This window comes from Pygocentrus nattereri, chromosome 16 (genome assembly GCF_015220715.1).
Source record: "Pygocentrus nattereri isolate fPygNat1 chromosome 16, fPygNat1.pri, whole genome shotgun sequence".
Lineage (NCBI taxonomy): Eukaryota > Metazoa > Chordata > Actinopteri > Characiformes > Serrasalmidae > Pygocentrus > Pygocentrus nattereri.
Window position 1 is genome coordinate 23,567,112 of NC_051226.1, and position 18,897 is coordinate 23,586,008.

Sequence of the window (18,897 nt, forward strand, 5' to 3'; positions counted from 1 at the left end):
CAATAGCTCAGCCACAAAGCGATAGACCACTCAGACTCATAGAGCAGGGCTGCTGAGTGCTGAAGCGTGTAGCACCAAAAAAATCATCTATCCTGTTGCATCACTCACTACAGAGTTCCAAACAGCCCATGGAAGCAACATCAGCACAAGAACTGTACATCATTATATAGTTTTCTGAGCAGCTGCAACAAAATCCTCACATCTGTTTAGCTATCTGTGCATGTCTATATATTAATCTTTCTATCTGCATGTCTGTCTATCTATCTGTCTATCAGACAATGATAGGGAGAAATATTATTTATACAGTTATGTGTGAATGTTTGGACACACTTGGTAATGTTGTTGATTTCCAGTGGTTACTTTGTTTTGAACAAATTTAAATATGACATTCAATATTATGACTGTTATTCTCTTTTCTAATTAAATAAATATAAAACATCATGTGCATATGTTTAGACACCCTTTCAGTTGCTCTACTACTGTATCTTTTTTTTAACTTAAAGCTCATTTGACTCATCAGGTCTTGATCCAAGTCAAATGTTGACAATTCCAAAGCTCAAAACTGTGGACCCTTTAAAACTTTATTAAACACTCGACTGAGGATCTGAAACTTAAGATAATAGACTCTTAAAAAGCAGGAGTATAAAAAGACATCTAAACACTTCCTGCTTTCAGTTTTCACTGTCTAAAATGCCATTAAGAAATGGACATTAAAGAGAACTGTTGAAATCAAGACAAGATTTTGAGGACCAAGTAAAATCCCTGATAGAAGTGCTCATAGACTGGTGAAACATGCAAAGCAAAACCCCCACATTACTGCCTAGGACCCACAGGAAGATTTGCCTGGCCCAGGAACAGTGATGCACTGTGCAAACATCCTCTAGATGGAAAGGTCATCAGACAATATACATAACTGTGATCTCACCACTAAAGTCAATGCCTGAAGTACACATCATATCATCAACATAATGTGGTCTGATGAAACAAAAATTGAACTGTCTGGCTACAATGACCAAAAGGTATGTTTGAAGAAGAAAAAAAAAAAAAGCATTTCAAGAAAATAACACCTTGCCAGCCGTTAAGCATAGAGATGGCTCTATTCTACTCCGGGTGTTTGTGGCAGCCAGTGGCGCAGGAAGTGTTCAACTAAAGAAGAATTCTACAAAATATCAGCAAATACTGGAAGCTAATATCCCCTAATGTCAGCGAAGATACTGAAGAAGAGGCTGGAAATTACAAGTAAACAATGATCCAAAACATACAATAAAATCAACATTGAACTACTTAAGGCTCACCGTCCCCAGATCAAATATTACTGAAAATCTTTGGATCTCAAACATGTAAGACGACTTATGAATATTACTGAACTTTGTGTTCTGCAATACAAAAAGGTGGAGAAAAATCCTAAATCAGTGAGAGACTTGGCAGATTACAAGAAAGGTTTGGAGGCTGTGATTTCAGCCAAAGGGTGCCTAAATTCATGTACTTGCTACAATTTACATTTGTACATTTGAGCAAATAAATACTTCATATTTAAGTTTAGTCCGTGCAGTGGTGGATTTGATCTGTGTGTATAAGCATAAATAACCCCAACCATAAATAAAATTAAGGCTTAAAAGCCATGATATTTACACACCTGCTTGACTGAAAAGTCATTAAATTGGTGCACATTTCAGTAAGCTCAAAGCAGGGCATAATCAGATTGGACAGTACCTGTCTGGGATAGCGTCAGATCACCCAGAGCACCTCGCCTGGATTAACACAAATCTGGCTCTCAGATTACCAAACCACTGTCTTCCAATCCCTGCTCCCACATAATCCCAGCCATTCTGGATAGCTTTCTCCTCGTCTCTTTGCTGTGATCTGATGTGAATGTGTGATTACACGTCAAAGGACATACTGGTCATTAGTTATGTGCCCGACTTCCTTTGTGCTGTAACAGGTGAGTGAAGTACATATAGATTCAAACAGGCTTGAAATGTCAACAAAATTAGAGCAGAGGAATAATTACAAAGGAGGCAGGCCACAAGTTTATAGGTTTATGGCTGGTATAAATGGACACCTGCACAGTTGACAGCTATAATGAATGAAAGGTAGCTGTTTCCACGTAGCTTTCATTTTAATACCACAGTTAAACAAAGAATGTATTGTGCATACACTAGAACATGACTCATTTTTCGTGATTTAAGTTTTATTTTGTGCTAAAAACATGACCTTCCACACATATTTGTCATAAAAACACTTATTTATTTATAGACAGACAGACAGACAGGACACCTCAATTTGATATACGACAGTTGAATGTTCAGGTTTATAGCTTTAAAAACTCTAGCATACATACAAGTTATAGCTCAAATGGTAAATTCCTCTGGTTGTAGTCTTTTGGTGCAGGACAGAGCTGACCACAACAGTTCTTCAGCTGGCAGCTTTAGCATGTGGACAGGAACATAAAGTTTGCCAGAGAAGAACTGCTGTTGGTTAGCCAACATTTGCAAATACTTATGCTCCATGTCCCCAGTTCTGTCTGCATACCTGGAACAGAAATAGTATTGCGTTCAATAAACGGTACAAATCAAAAAGTAGACAGCAGTTACACACAGTACTGTGCAGAAGTCAGAGATCGCACATCATGCATTTCATTTCCAGCCCAAACACCCATTAAGTTTTTCATTTGTCAGGAGATATTTCTGAGATTTGATAGGACATCGCACTTCCATAAGAAAGTCGAAGGAAAATAAGTGAAAAAACAGGAGCGTCCAACAGGTGGAGTTAGAGAAAATGGGGCTCCTATGACCATGAAAGATCTAATAGACCACCAAAGCTAGTGCTCTGAAAATAATGGAAACTGTAATAAATTGTGTTGACATCTGAAAAATAAATAACTTGTACTTCATGGCTGTTCTGAAATTAAATGAACTTTTGCACAGCACTGTAGTTACACAAACTTCATTCACATTAACACATACAACAGGAATAACTGTTAAATGAGTCAGAGGAAGCACAACCATCTTGGGAATTCCCTGTGTTTGGTAGGAATAGCTTTACTGGCATGGGAGTGAGGGAGATTTTCCTGTACATTCAGAATTGTAAGAAGCTAGAAAAGTCATTATAATAACATTTAAAAGTTCAGAGCTCAATTATAATACCACTGACTATATTAATGTACTATTAGGAATAGGAAATGTCATTACTTAGACCATCTGCACACATAATACTGAGCTGTGTCATTTCAGTTACTTATCTATGGCTGAAAACGGCAACTACTGTCACCTAACGAAACCCATGCATCCATCAGAAAGTGGCATGGACAAAGACTTAAGACATTTATATCCATATATACGGTGTATATTATTTGCGTATGTGGATATTCTGCTCTATACATATTTATTTGATCTTATGACGTACATGATCTCTCTCTCTCTCGGACCAGTAGCTCTCTATTCTTTAGCACAGAGCCGTCACTATGATAAAACACTGTAGGACTAGTTGTTCTGTCCACAAAGACGCATCTGTCGCACAGAGAAGAGAATGCATGAGGGCATGTGCGTGTTCCTGACAGGTATGTGACCGCACTTCTCTTCCCTTTACATTCTATTGTCAAGCGCTTTCCTCTAACATTCCAGTGTGTGGGAAAGGCTGATGGGGTGTGTTCACAGCCGTCTCATTTGAGTAGTGCTTTGATGTTTAATAAGTGGAAGAATGATTCAGGGGATTCTGTAGAATGCAAGAATGAGGTTTGTTCACCACTTCTGAATCCTTCTTGTAAAAAAGTGCATGTATTGCTATAAAAACCCTTAAAGTCGCTCAGCTTTTCATTTCATAAATCAACATCACTGCTGAATTAAACCAAGCTTTAATTCTGAACTGCTATGGACACAAATGGGTGCAACTCTCAATTCTGACAAAAGAGCTTTAAGAACTGCATCACTGCAGAGATTCCTCTTCCAGATTTTTTAAGGAACCCAAACTAGTTCTCAGTTTTTGGTCTATTTCTAAACCTCAGTACCAAAGCCAGGCTGGGCTCCCTTGAGGACTGAAACACTGACAAAAAAAGGAGTAAGCGCTTAGATGATGTGATTAACCTAGATAACAAAAGCACCAAGTAATTCGATGTGAATGTACCTCACTTGTAGCTTGCTGAAATGCACAAAGAAACTGTCAAAAGTGCAGATACTAAACTTCCAATTAATACCATGTTTTTGTTTGTAAGAAGCAGTGTTTATTTTTAGTTTGACAAAAAAAACTCATTTTTGCCATGTTTCGCAAAAATCAGACTCAAAACTGTCAATACCGAACATACTGAACAAAACTGATTTTTAAAAAATAGCATCAAATAGTTTAGGAATGATTGATATTTCTAATTGATATTTAATCACATTTATTGTATTTTGAAACAGCAAAGTGTTTGCATCACTGGGCTAATGTGGGAAAAAAAAAAGCATTTTACTGCATAAATGTGTATACAGCATAGGCAGATGTGTCCATGCAAAATACTGGATATCGGCATCAGTCTACAATTCTATTTGGCAAATCTCTAGTAACTAACTACTAACTATAATTATTTTACCTTCTAATTACAAAAAAAAAAGTGTAAATTGACTACAAAGCACAATAACACTACACTTCTAAGGATTTAGTGAAACATAAGTGTCTGCTTTCCAGCTACTTCACATCTGCTCTCTCAGCACCTATTCAATTTTGCACCATTTCAAACTGGACATATTGGCAAGTGAATGGACACCTAAACTGGTAAAAACTAGAGGTGAGCAATATGATATCTTATCATTATCCTGATCAATTTTGTATCATGCTAAACAATATGCTTCTCTGAGCATACTGTGGATGCCATCAGTACTTAAAGAACACTGACCAATGGTAAGTTTCTTTCTTTCTTTATTTTTAATAAAAGAGCATAACTAGTCCTGTTCGACTGGATTTTACAGCAGTGCTGCACATGAAATGCTAAATAAAAAAAATAAAAAAAACTGTATCCAGAGATTTTCATGGCTGTTTTTAAATAGTGCACCGTGTCTGTGTCAAAATATTGTGCACTATGAAAATCTCTAAACACTGTGATATGATATTCTTATCATAGCTCACGCCCTGTAAATGCAATTTTAATTTTCCAAATCACCTACATTTAATATATGGAGAATCGAGCTGCAGCCAAAGACTGTATAAGCCAGTACAATGCTCTCAATGTCCTGTACAGAGTCCCTCCTTCCTTCCACTCAGACGAATGGCTAGATCTGAAATGCCCTGCATTCCTGAGATTCCTCTTGCACATGCTAGAAATTCCTTAAACTCAATTCCTTATTCAGAACTTGCATTAATTTCAGGAACTGCCAATAAATCTTCAGCATTCGTCATATCTTTTATGCTCTTTTTTTACAATAGTTTTTCACTCCTCAGCACCACCCTTCAGACCACATATTCCTCCCCTCCAATCACATTGGGTTTGAAATAGTTTAAAGGAATACTTCAGCATTTTTCCACCTAATCCTGGTCTGCTGCATCTGTAGCTTACAGTCTATTATCAATAATAACAATAATAACAATTAACAATAACAATAATAATGATAAAGTAAAACGAAAGAACACACAACAGGAACTGAAGCAACCACTTCTGTTAGAAGTGAATTAGGAGTCAAGAGGATTTTTGTTCCCTTGTACTTACTCAGAAAAGAACATGTCAAAATCACTATCCATGTAATCAGCTGTACTCTACAGATGCAGCACGTTGGGTCTAGGTGGAATAACGATGGAGTATTTCTTGCCGAGCTGTCTTGCTGAGGACTTGGGGAAAGAGCTGGATAAGTTCTGACAGACAATTTTTCTCTGGAGTACAAAAACCTTCCCGTCTTGACTACAACGCCAGCACGCATTACATTCAGAACTTTGTATGGCTGTATAGCTGCAGCGCAGAACATCTTGATCCAATGTGTGATTTGCTTTTACAGACACAAATCAGTACATGGAAGAAAACAAATTGGATCTGCTGAATCATGTTACACTGAAAGCCCATGCCAGGTCACTGGCATTCCTCCCTGCCCCCAACTTATTTCCTCCTCGATGGTTCATTTGGTAATGATCTACTATTCTCTCGCTCTACTTTCTCTACTTTGTATGGCTGCCCCTCCCCCACCCCTTCTGAAGCTAGCACAGACATGAATCAGCAGGCACGCAGAGGAAGGCCACAGGACAAGGTAAGGCTGGCTGCGTCAGCGAGGGAGCCAGACACGCCATCGTGCCTTTGTGCTCTACGAAAAAACACAGAGCATTATAAAGAATGATGCACACTCTTTCTATAGACCCGCTCTATCCTCATATGACTTTGAGTCATATATGTTCCTGACTAGCTGAGCCAGAAAAGCCTTTCAAGATCCGTACTTTAGCACATCCGTAGAATGTTTGCAACGTCTCTTCGATACAGTCAACACAAGAAAAAAAAAAAGAAAAGAATTAATCGTCTAAATATATGAATAATATGTTACAAATGAGTGAAAGGCGTATTACTATAGGGCACCTTAACTTTGCATGCATTTGTTAAATCACCACATAAAACATATCTAGATCGTATAAGTGTAGCACATTAGCTAGGAATGGGTTTGTACAAACCGCACAAACCCAAAGAATAAATTGAAAATGCTTGCATATCTGAACTGTGCCCTTCTGTCCCACTGCTCCTGTCACCAGTCGATCTATTGATCTGGTCTGGCATATGGCTGCGCACAAGCTGCAATGCTGAAATTGAAAGAGGAAACATTCAGGTCAGCCAGCTAACTGCTAAATGGCAACTCTTTCGCTGGAAGCTATGAGGAAGCTCACATTGCAACCTCAGTGGTCATTAAGAGGAGGAAAAAAGTATTCAAATGCAGAAATGCACTGAAAGGTTTCTTGTCTTAAGCCAGCAATTAGTCACCCATGATGGCCACACCCTGAACTATGGCCTCATGCTGCTGCTTCAGACATGAAGGGGTGAATGAGTGAGAGAGTGAGGGAATGAGCGAGGGAAGGAAGGAGCCAGTGCAGGGGCAGAAAAAATGGAGGGGGGCCAAGATGTCTCCATCAATCTTTGCAGTCTGAGAGAGATCACAGCATCAGCTTGCCAGAGGCTGAATCAGAGCATGGACGTGACTGAGCGTTGACCCGCCATGGACTCTGTGAAGGAAGGCAAAGGCAGAATATGCTAATACCCTGGCAGGAATGCAGTAACACCGTTCAGTTCAAAAGACATCATACCGTCGCAAAGAGGAGGCTCAAGTCTACACAGGCTGCCCTAATGTGGCTTTGAGTATGTGAGTAAAAGGTCGCGCTGTACCCAGATTTCAGCACGCGCTAATTAACGAAACCCATAAGGAGTCCATACCCTGCTTCTGCTTTAACTAAAGTCAGCTTAAGCGGACTGTCGATTAAAAACTTCCTTCCGAAGCACAGGTTGTTCTTGGCAAAAACCTGAACCACCTGTTCCTACTTGGCTTCACTGGCTACTATGAGGTGAAGCTTGGGCAACTGTCTAATACCTGTCCGCTCAGTCTGGTGACCCAAGTCAGACGGACATAGAGCAAGTGTGAAGCAGCAGGGACAGCTGGCAACCGACGACTTCTATAAAATAAGAATTAACTGGCTTGCCTGTTTGCGTTCAGTTGTGAGAACTAGCTAAAGGAGTTCCTATTACAGTGAACACTCAGGACCTACTGGTCCATGTGGCTCCATTTAACGTTTGGAAAACAGACTATGACAAAAAGTAAGTGAAGAAAGGAGATTATAGCCGATTTAAGGTCGTAATCCTGCAGAAGCTGGCTCCTCACACCTTAGGCCTATGGTGTAAAGAGGCTGTTACAGAGGTTGATACAGCTGCATCTCCCACTGGATCTTGCTAGCTCTACATGTAGCAGGGCGTGGTCTTCAGGAATTCTCTTCTCCACAGCTGAAGCCAACAGAAACGCAGTTAGTAAAAGATCCGGATTCAGTTTAAACTCTACTTGGAGGAGCAGGCGAGCCCAATGGACGTAGACGTGGTGTAAAATGCTTATTTTGGCTTCCATGCGATTCTTCCACAAGCAAACGGTGAAACTGATACGAATGAGGAGTATGAAGAGAGAAAAAACAGGCGTCAGGAGGTTCACAGCGGCCACATGATGACGGTTTAAAGTTTGCCACGAATGAACATGTCAGGGTTAACACGCCGCCCATGATCTCCATTCGGCGCCTCGTCGCTGACGGCCCTGTAACTTTGCTACGGCCACAAATTTACAAAGACCTAAACATTAGTAGACGACATTTTACACCGCCTGTAAGTAACGCTACAGTTCGGGGGCCCCACCGACTAGGACTGGAAGGCACTGACAAAATGGCATTCGTCCCCGGCACGAGTAAGACTGAGAATTACATAAGGACGTCCTCAGCCCGTTCAGCTGAACCAAATCAGGAGACATGCAGACACGCTGGCAAGTGAGCAGCAAACACACACACACACACACACACACGGCGATAAGCAGCGTTAATATCCTGATAACTTCATAGCAGCGGCTTCGCTTCAGTCACGACTCCGTTATGTATGAGCGAGAACCGAACCGGCCGCTTTACCGCACACTTTCTCCCGCTGCTCCTCGATACTGTGCCCGCTGAGCTGAGCAGGTCAGCCCCTCCTGAGCAGAGCCGGCTCGGTCTGCGCCCTCTTTTTCCAGCTTATTTCTAAGTTTGGTCACTGAGGTAGAGTCTAGATTATGTAATGATTATCCGGCTGTTTTCTAACTAGTTCAGATAAGAGCAGGTCGCCCCAACGCTTTAGTTTTACCCTCCGCGGTCACGAGACCAGCACCGGCTTTTTACTGAGAACAGTTCTGCTTCTTGTTCCTCTGCTTTTTAACCAACGCCCCACCTCGCCGTGTCGGCTCGGTCCGGACTCGGTTAAGCGCCTCGCCTTCCCCAGAGGCGGCGGAGCGCTCTCGTTTCCAAACTGAACGATGCAGCGAGCTGTGGGTCAGACGAGCCGAAAACTGCGGTAAATTAAAGTTGTTTTCACAGGAAGGCTCACCTCGCAGGCGGCGGCGGCGGCTTCTTCTTCCTCTTCTGCCGTTTCTTACTCTTGCCGGTGTCTCCGATCAGCTGGCGAGAGAGTGACGCGATTTGTAACAGCTGGCTAATGGTACTCCAACGTCAAAGGTTACGGGTGACGACGGAGTGCCGTAGCGACTGACTGACACCGGCTTCAGCCAATCACGAGCCTCCGCTACAGAGAAATGGGGCGGGACAATGAACTGTTAACCGATTAAAACGCTCTGTTTTCAATGACGCCTCACTTCTACCCAATGAGATGGGCGAGAAAGTTTCTCGACACGAAAGTTCTGCTTCGCGAAGGCCTCAACAAAGTGTACACACACACACACACACACACACACACACACACACTATATATATATATATATATATATATATATATATATATATATATATATATATATATATATATATAATTTTTTTCTATCATTCTTTTCATTTAAATGGAGAAGTTGATCAATAAGCACTCCCAACAATATGAGTATATTATAATAAAAAATCTGTAAAGTATTATGTAAGCACAGATTTAAAAAGACCATGAGAACCATTAGGATTAAAACCTGATGGTTTTGCTTTCTAATGAGAATTTGTTTAATAGTTACCTTTAGAGACCATTAGATTCCTGTAGAATACCTTTAGATCCCATTAGGAAGCCATCAAATGCTTCAGTCCCAGAATGCTTGTTAAAACAATATAATCCTTTACACTGTGACATCAACCAATCAGTTCTTCATTGTGTTATATAATATACTGTGGTGCAGCATTGTATCTGTCAGTCCCATGGGTTCAACAGATTCCTCAATTTCTCCTTTTTTTGTGCATATCAGTGTCTTTTCACTACAGTACCCAGCATGCATTATGCAAATACATCATCTCGCCTGCTAACATAGCTACTGAGGTAGGAGCTAGTAAACACAGCTGTGGTATCTGCCTTCCTTATTCATTAGTCAGCCAGTGGGGAAATAAATAATAAAAAATTCAACCAGCCCACCCTCATGTATCCATACCAAGGCACATGTAGTTTTCAATACTTCCTCTCACCTTCAAGATCCAGCATCAGATGGTTCTTCAAAGGTTCTTTGGAAAAGAAAGTGGTTCTAAATAGAACAATGAACACTCAAAGAACCCTTTGCATGATTAAAGGATTCTTCAGATTGATAGAGACTGTGTTCTATATGGTTCTTTACTTAACTATATATATAACTTTATATGTATTGCAAAGAGTTCTATATACCACCAAAAGGGTTCTTTTATTGATACAAGCTTGACATCATAACAATAGAAGTTTGGTGCTATAAAGAACCCCTTTAAAAAGGTTCTATATAGAACCATCTACAGCACATTCTTCATCAGTCTGAAGAACACTTTAATCAAAGAACCTTTTAATCATGCAAAGGGTTCTTTGAGTGTTCATGGTTCTATTTAGAACCATTTTCCTTACCAAAGAACCATTGAAGAGTTTAAGTGTGTACCGTACAGCCTGAAGCTCCAATATCGCTCAGTTGGTATCATTTCATTTTTGGGAGAGATGCAGATGCAGCTTTCTGTTATACATCACATGAACTGTGTGTTTCTGTGAATTACACTGTTTTTTGGAACTTCTCCCATTTTGTTTATGTCATAAAGGATTCTGATTCTGATTCATCACATCTGTTTTGCTATGAATGTTGGATCATACCATGAGCAATATCTGGTCAGCATCCCAAACAGACTTTCTGGAAATTTGCAGAAAGATTACATGATCCTGTTACAGCCTAGATGAATAGTAGGATTAGACTAGATAGACAGGCCTACAGCCTTGTGTACATCCTCAGTAATGCATACATTAAAGGTGATATGTAAGATTTAGCGGTGAGGTTGCAGATTACAACCAACTGAATATCCCTCCTTCACCCCTCCCTTTCCAAGTGCATAGCAGAACCTTCAATAGCCATCATGTTTTTGCTTCTTTCTTGATGAAGATTCATTCTCCCTGGCTTTTTATTGTGCTAAATAATAAGTGTGATTCTCTATTTGTCAAAATTTGGGCTCTCAAACTTCTTGACACAAAATGGTTGCAGCCACTGATTCTTCTTCTTTCTACCAGTGCCTTAGTGCCACCAAATTCAAGTGTTCAGTGTAAAAACACAAAAGACACTCTCTAGAGCCAGTGTTTGGTTGTCCATTCTGGGCTACTGTAGAAAACGGCAACGCAACGTGGCAGCCTCTGTTGGAAGAGGACTCACTTCCTATGTAGGTATGAAGGGCTCATTCTGAACTACCAACAGCACAAAGATTCATAGTTACAGATGATTATACACTAATGAAAACATGGTTTTGTATACTATTTCCATTTCTGCTAACAGATCCCCCTAAATATTATATACTGTACCTTTAAGTAAAGAACTCTGCAAGTCCAGAGAAAGCTGGTATTTTTTGCCAACTTGTCCTGCTTTGCAAATGCTGCTACAAAAGAACACGTTTGTGGTCAGAGCATAGATAGGTCAACTGGATTGGGGGCATCCCCATCCAAAACTCAGTGAGGATAAAATTAGCTTGTGCCTTTGCCTTGGATTCCCTGCAGGCTTGGCCCCCATGTCTTCCCCCTCTCTGCTTACAAAGGATTTGGCAGCAAAGGACACTTCATATATGACATGATCATATCACTGCTCAGTAGAAACTAATACTCTCCACTTAAAGTAAGAAGACAAACACACAATATCAGGTAGGAACCCAGAAAGATTTATCACTGAGTCTTTTGTGATTCCAGAGGCACAAAAACACACAAATATGAAGTCAAGTGCCTCCCCTGTGTCAATAACATTTTATGGCATGATTTCTGGCTTTTCTCCTACTGTTTGCCTGCTTAGTTTTATTTCGTCTGTAGGCCCAACTGTAACCTTTATAACTCCTGCTAAATTTGGTTGCCTGGCACAAATTATGTTCCAGTGCAGTGCTTGAACTGATGATCCTGTTCTAAGTATAGGGTCAGTCTCTGAGCCAAAATTAAGTGTGGTGTTAAATGACTGACTGATTTTTTTTCTTCAGAAAAACTAAAATGCCATTTGCCTGAGACATATAGATAGTCTTGAGGCTACATTATATAATGTCCCCCACTGGCTCAAAATTAGGGCCTCACCCTCTCTTGCTTTTTGTTGTGCTAAATAATGAGTTTGATCTTCCATTTGATCCACCAAATTCAAGCTGCCACCTCAGCGTAAAAATGCACAGTTAATAAAAAAAGATGTTTTATTTTTTATTAATGTGAAAGTAACTACAAAAGGTTATTTTAATTATTTTTAAAATTTCAATTAAGTATCTTTAGTTCACTTAATTTAAGATTTAGTGACCTAGGTATTATTGTGCTTTATCAACTCAACAAAAATATGTAGCCGAGTCTCTCTGAAAGATTAAAAAAATGAATAATTGTTCATAGTTTCACTTGCTTGAGTACAAACAAGACAGACTTACCTAAAAAGGGTGTGGAAAAAAATAAAGCCTTTAAACCTTTCAGAGCAAAATCAACTTTATATTAAGGACAGAACCTTTTGATATTCTGTAGTGCAAGGACTGCAATAAGGTCACCCTCTGTTTAACTAATCTGTTCATTTTTCTTGGTAAATATTTTATTCATAAAATGAAATTTGCAAAGAAAAAATTACAACTTATTTAAAGACGACTTTTATAATTGTTTCCTCAAAACAAACAGCTAAGCTGATGAAAACGCTGGTGAGATTTAAGATGATATATATATATAAAATCAACATTTTCTATTTTTCGAGTTGTAGCTGAAGTTCTTTTTTGTGAGATGCTGCATCAAATAAATAAATAAACAAACGAACCCTTCCACAACACCATCAGGGCGGAGCCCGGTTTCCATGGGGACGCGTCGGCGTCTCATCGAACCTTTCGACCCCGAGAGATTTTCAGCCTCAGTCAGGTTTCGATAGAACGGCTCTTCAGGCAGACAGTGAGTTACTGCTCTGCGGAGACCTGCAAACCTCCCAACCTTAAATCAGAAAACAATGTTTAACAGCTCGGAGGTCTTCAGCTGACCTTCCGTGGGGCATTTTAGCCAAAGAGCCCCCCTGTGCCGTCAGAGAAAGCCTCTGTTTAGCAGCCTGAAGCTACTTCCGCAGCTACTCTAAACAGCTAGCGGTGAGCTTTTGGTTGAGTCTGTTAAACCGCTGGGAAAACCATGAGGTGATATATTGAGACCGTGAACTTAAACTAACTGTAGGCTGCAGCATGGCGACCTGGGGCCGCAGTAAAGTGTCTGAGTGTGAGGAGAGCCCCTCCGCTCGGAAAGGTCAGCACATACCCAAAGAAGGTAAAAAGAAGAGGAGAAACAAAGCCGAAGAGAAAAACAAATCGACCTCCGAGGTCAAGAAAAGAGGACATCCCAGCACGCCTTCAAACTCTGACGATTCAGGTTGGTGGCTCACTTTTCCGTCTGCTTTCGGTTTATCCTCATTTTAAGTCTTCAACTTTTGATCAGCGGACAGACAGAAAGCAGAAGCCTGATGAGCACAACTCGTAGAAATGCCAAACAGGACATAATAAACCTTGGGCTCTGGGCTCGTATATTTATTTTTATTATACACAAAATGTCATTATTTTGGCTGACGTTTGATAAGTTAGAACAGACAAACTAGTGGCCCATTTGAAGAATACTGTCTAATACTATCCAAACTACTAATTCAATTATTTGTATTCAACATTTTGCGAACTGTGATGCACTATATCCAATTAAACATGACAGAACAGGATAATTATGCTCTCTTTTTAATTAAACGTGTAGTTGGTGAGTGTTTTTTACAGCAATATTCTCAGAAATGCAAATATTGTGATGTAATTTATCATACTAATGATGAATATAGTCCTATTGCCAGCTCTATCATTGTTATTGTTATTATTTTTACAGTTGCTGTTGTTGTTTTGATATCAAAAGCCCCCATATTTCTTTTTTTCATTCTTGCCCATAAGCTCCCCGCTTCATGGTTTCAACCTAAGAGGTGCTTAAAGACCCCCATCATGATGGTTTATTTAGCATTTCATCTGGCACCAGGTGAACGGATGCAGCAGTTAGTGTACCTCTTAAATAATAGTTGTATGCAAATGTTTGGGGGCCCCTGGTCAAATCACATGTTCTGTTGATTTTCTGAGTGAAGTCCTTTAATCTTTTAGAGGCTCAGTAAATGAGTGGATTTCACACCTCAAGGCCTGGTGAAACCCCAGTATGTGTGTGTTCCTTAAGATGATAACCTTTTCTCTGAGGACTTCTTAAAATTCTCTTTGATTAGAAGAGAAAGATCCATGACAATCGCCATCACTTTACAGATTCTGTCTAATTTGTAGTGGGGGGCTTAAGCTGTAATCTATCTGCCCTGGCTCATTGTTTTGGTGTGCTCCAGAGAGGCCCCACACAGAAGAGAGGACAAATGCAGAGAAGAGCGGTGACCCAAACAAAGCCAAAGGCCATGCCAAAGAGGGGGGCAGCAGGAAGAGCCGGAAAAGCAAAACAACTCCGCCTGCTGTGGAGGACGATCCAGTTCCACCTCAAGAGGACAAAACAGAACTGAGCAACCAGGCACAGGAGAGCCTGAGGTGGGAAGGGGTTCTAGAGGACCCCGCTGCTGAAGCAGAACGGTTGGAGGTTTATAGAGCTAACCGTCGCAAACGTTACATGGCATCCAGGCAGACGCTTCTAGAAAATATCCGGGTGGGGTTAGGTCCAGACCCAGATGTTTCTAAACTGGGCAACAGAGTGCAAAAGGCTGGTGCTACAGCAACGATCTTGTAGAATCCACTGCTTGTGTATTTTGGCTGTGATTTTTTTATTTTAGTTCAGTTAGTGGCTGTCATTAACTAATAGTAAACTTCTGTTCTATATCAGTACTGAGCCATCATGACTGCTTCAAACTGTTTACCATTAGAGCTGATACAATTCTTTGATTAGACTCAGTTACTCACTTAAAAAGGTATCAATTATATGTGATAATACATATTTTAACTTCCCTGAAATGTTTCTTACAGTAAGACATAGAAACTAGTGAACATTTTGTATATTTTTAATACAGACTTTTTAAAGATAATTTTCCAATAAAGCACTTTGGAATATTTGAAAGAATGTAAATGGTTTGTTATTGATTTTTACATTTCTAGTCCACGTTTTTGGCCTCTGAACACTGGATAACTCCACCCTCTTGTTTGCATGTGTTGGGTCAGATTTTGTCATCTTGTTCCATAATTAAATATTATGTAAACACAATGTAAGGGCTACTTTAACACTGTGGCACTTCTGTTACATTGATTGCTTTAAATTGCTATTTGATGCATGAAGCAGTGGGGCTCTGGTCCACAGCTTGCCTAATTGGGCTCCTTTGTGTGGTGACAGGAGCAGTGGTGCAGTGGGCATGTCCATCCTTGATTTTCAATCAGGGGCAGTTTGCCATTTAATTCTACTAACACACCTGGAGCGATTCCTCCCCACCAGTCTACAAACAATGCTTCACAATGCGGTGAGACTGTCTGAAAACAATGCGTCTTTCTCAGATGTGTTGCCATTGTTTTGCTATTGTCTGGTGTTTTGATGGTCAGTAACATAGCAACTAAATATCTGGTAGAGAATCTGACTGATATGTTTGTATTTTCTTAGTAAATGTTTTTGTTGTCTGATGCACAAAGCTCAAGAATACAAAGCCTATTGGTAGAACTATAGTGATGACTGGCATCACTCAAAATACATAATCTGATGATGTTAAAATATCTTATCCATGTCCTTGGTGCTGAAATACATCCAAAGTCACACAAGTCGTGAACTGGCATGTGTGTATTTAAACAGTCACTACTACAGTGGGGCAAAAAAGTATTTAGTCAGCCACTGATTGTGCAAGTTCTCCTACTTAGAAAGATGAGAGAGGTCTGTAATTTTCATCACTTCAACTATGAGTGACAATATGAGAAAAAAAAATCCAGGAAATCACATTGTAGGATTTTTAAATAATTTATTTGTAAATTATGGTGGAAAATAAGTATTTGGTCAATAACAAAAGTTCAACTCAATACTCTGTAACATAACCTTTGTTGGCAAGGACAGAAGTCAAACGTTTCCTGCAAGTCTTCACCAGGTTTGCACACACTGTAGCTGGTATTTTGGCCCATTCCTCCTGCGGATCTCCTCTAGAGCAGTGATGTTTTGGGGCTGTTGCTGGGCCACACGTACTTTCAACTCCCTCCACAAATTTTCTATGGGGTTGAGGTCTGGAGACTGGCTAGGCCACTGCAGAACCTTGAAATGCTTTTTACGGAGCCACTCCTTCGTTGCCCGAGCGGTGTGTTTGGGATCATTGTCATGCTGGAAGACCCAGCCATGTTCCATCTTCAATGCTCTCACTGATGGAAGGAGGTTTTGGCTTAAAATCTCACGATACATGGCCCCGTTCATTCTTCCCTTAACACGGATCAGTCATCCTGTCCCCTTTACAGAAAAACAGCTCCAAAGCCTGATGTTTCCACCTCCATGCTTCACAGTAGGTTTGGTGTTCTTGGGCTGCAACTCAGCATTCTTCTTCCTCCAAAAACGACGAGTTGAGTTTTTCCAAAAAGTTCTATTTTGGTTTCATCTGACCACATGATATTCTCCCAATCCTCTTCTGGATCGTCCATATGCTCTCTGGCACGTTTCAGACGGGCCTGGACATGTACTGGCTTAAGCAGGGGGACACGCCTGGCACTGCAGGATTTGAGTCCCTCTTGGTGTAGTGTGTTACTGATGGCAGCCTTTGTTACTTTGGTCTCAGCTCTCTGCAGGTCATTCATCAGGTCCCTCCGTGTAGTTCTGGGATTTTTGCTCACCATTCTCATGATCATTTTGACCCCATGGGATGAGATCTTGCGTGGGGCCCCAGATTAAGGGAGATTATCAATGGTCTTGTATGTCTTCCATTTTCGTACAATTGCTCCCACAGTTGATTTATTCACACCAACCTGCTTGCCTATTGTAGATTCACTCTTCCCAGCCCGGTGCAGGTCTACAATTTACAAATAAATTCTTTAAAAATCCTACAATGTGATTTCCTGGATTTTTTTTTCTCATATTGTCTCTCATAGTTGAAGTGATGAAAATTACAGACCTCTCTCATCTTTCTAAGTAGGAGAACTTGCACAATCAGTGGCTGACTAAATACTTTTTTACCCCACTGTATCTACTGGGCCATTTGCTGTTGATTTTCCATTTAAACAAATAATTAACCCACAGACCTTTATTGCTTATGTGTTGATGCATCTGACTTCACTAGCAGTACTGCAAATGAATCTTTCGCAGCATTGGAACAGTACAGTACTTTAAAATAATTTTAATTATTGTTTATTCAAACAGCACTATGCAAAAGTCAGAGACCCAACCTTATTTATTGTCCAGTCACAACTAATAACAAGTACAGGTTATACACTTTTCAGCATCAGGAAAAATCAGGAAACATATGCTATATTTCCAAAAGTATTCACTTGTCTGTCTTCACATGCATATAAACTTGAGTGACTCCGCAGGATTTAATATGATGTCGGCCCACCCTTTGCAGCTGTAACAGCTTCAACTCTTCTGGGAAGGCTTTCTGCAAGGTTTAGGAGTGTGTTTATGGGATTTTTTGACCATTCTTCGGTCAGACACTGATGTTGGACGAGAAGGCCTGGTCACCACTCTAATTCATCCCAAGGGTGTTCTGTTGGGTTGAGGTCAGGACTTTGTGCAGGCCATTCGAGTTCTTCCACTCCAAACTCGCTCATCAATGTCTTTATGGACCTTGCTTTGTGCACTGATGTGCAGTCATGTTGGAACAGGAAGGGGCCGTCCCCAAACTGTTCACACAAAGTTGGGAGCATGAAATTGTCCAAAATCTCTTGGTCTGCTGAAGCATTAAGAGTTCCTTTCACTAGAACTAAGGGGCCGAGCCCAACTCCTGAAAAACAACCCCACACAATAATACCCCCTCCACCAAACTTTACACTTGGCACAATGCAGTCAGACAAGTATTGTTCTCCTGGAAACCACCAAACCCATACTTGTCCATCGGATTATTTGATTGAGAAGCGTGATTGGTCACTCCAGAGAACACGTCCCCACTGCTCTAGAGTCCAGTGGCAGCGCTTTACACCACTGCATTCAACGCTTTGCATTGCGCTTGGTAATGTAAGGCTTGGATGCAGCTGCTCGGCCATGGAAGCCCATTCTATGAAGCTCTCTATGCTGTTCTTGAGCTAATCTGAAGGCCACATGAAGTTTGGAGGTCAGCATCCGCTGATCCCGCTCTGTCATTTTATTTATTATATTTAGTAGTGAGGAAATTTCATGACTGGACTTGTTGCACAGGTGGCATCCTATCATGATACCACGCTGGAATTCACTGAGCTCCTGAGAGCGACCCATTATTTCACAGATGTTTGTAGAAGCAGTCTGCAGGCCTAGGTGCTTGGTTTTATACACATTTGGCCACGGAAGTGATCGGAACACCTGAATTCAATGATGTAGATGGGTGAGTGAATACTTTTGGAAATAAGGTGTATATTTACTAGAAAATTACACAGAAGTCTCAAGAACTAAATATAATATGAGTATTTTTCTAGGAAATCTGCAGGGATATTTTTCCACACCTCCAAAGTTCTTGTCTTAGAAGTTGGTTGCATTTTCAGCAGCTTCTTTGTTTTATTTGCAGATTTTCTTCTTTTTTGCATCTAATTTACACTCATGATGTTGATTATCTTCTCACAGTGGAAGGATGGACAGAAACACCTCTGCATTTTTTTCAGATCTGAAGCAAGAGTGGAGCTTGATTGTCTTTTATCACTCAAAGTGAC

General features: G+C 40.5%; 1 protein-coding gene and 2 long non-coding RNA genes across 3 annotated transcripts; 2 read left to right on the plus strand and 1 right to left on the minus strand.

Annotated features, from left to right (window-relative positions):
• Positions 1–2,170: 2,170 nt before the first annotated feature.
• LOC108431310 lies at positions 2,171–9,127 on the minus strand. The gene is made up of 2 exons (XR_001858144.2): positions 9,041–9,127; positions 2,171–2,532 (listed from the first exon to the last, which is right to left on the minus strand). It is a non-coding gene; the product is annotated as an uncharacterized LOC108431310 (long non-coding RNA).
• On the plus strand, positions 7,999–18,847 carry LOC119265378. The gene is made up of 3 exons (XR_005131612.1): positions 7,999–8,454; positions 15,440–15,563; positions 18,812–18,847. It is a non-coding gene; the product is annotated as an uncharacterized LOC119265378 (long non-coding RNA).
• c16h17orf97 (chromosome 16 C17orf97 homolog) lies at positions 12,393–15,117 on the plus strand. Its single transcript, XM_017704371.2, has 2 exons — positions 12,393–13,474; positions 14,457–15,117. The coding sequence occupies exons 1-2, from the start codon at positions 13,291–13,293 to the stop codon at positions 14,843–14,845; spliced, it is 573 nt and encodes a 190-aa protein (XP_017559860.1). The 5' UTR covers positions 12,393–13,290; the 3' UTR covers positions 14,846–15,117.
• Positions 18,848–18,897: the final 50 nt, after the last annotated feature.

What these genes read in the sequence shown, in the direction of transcription:
- c16h17orf97 (XM_017704371.2), top strand. Translation starts at nt 13,291, where the DNA reads ATGGCGACCTGGGGCCGCAGTAAAGTGTCTGAGTGTGAGGAGAGCCCC. An exon ending in TTCAAACTCTGACGATTCAG is followed by an intron (nt 13,475 to 14,456) that starts GTTGGTGGCTCA and finishes GGTGTGCTCCAG; the next exon opens with AGAGGCCCCACACAGAAGAG.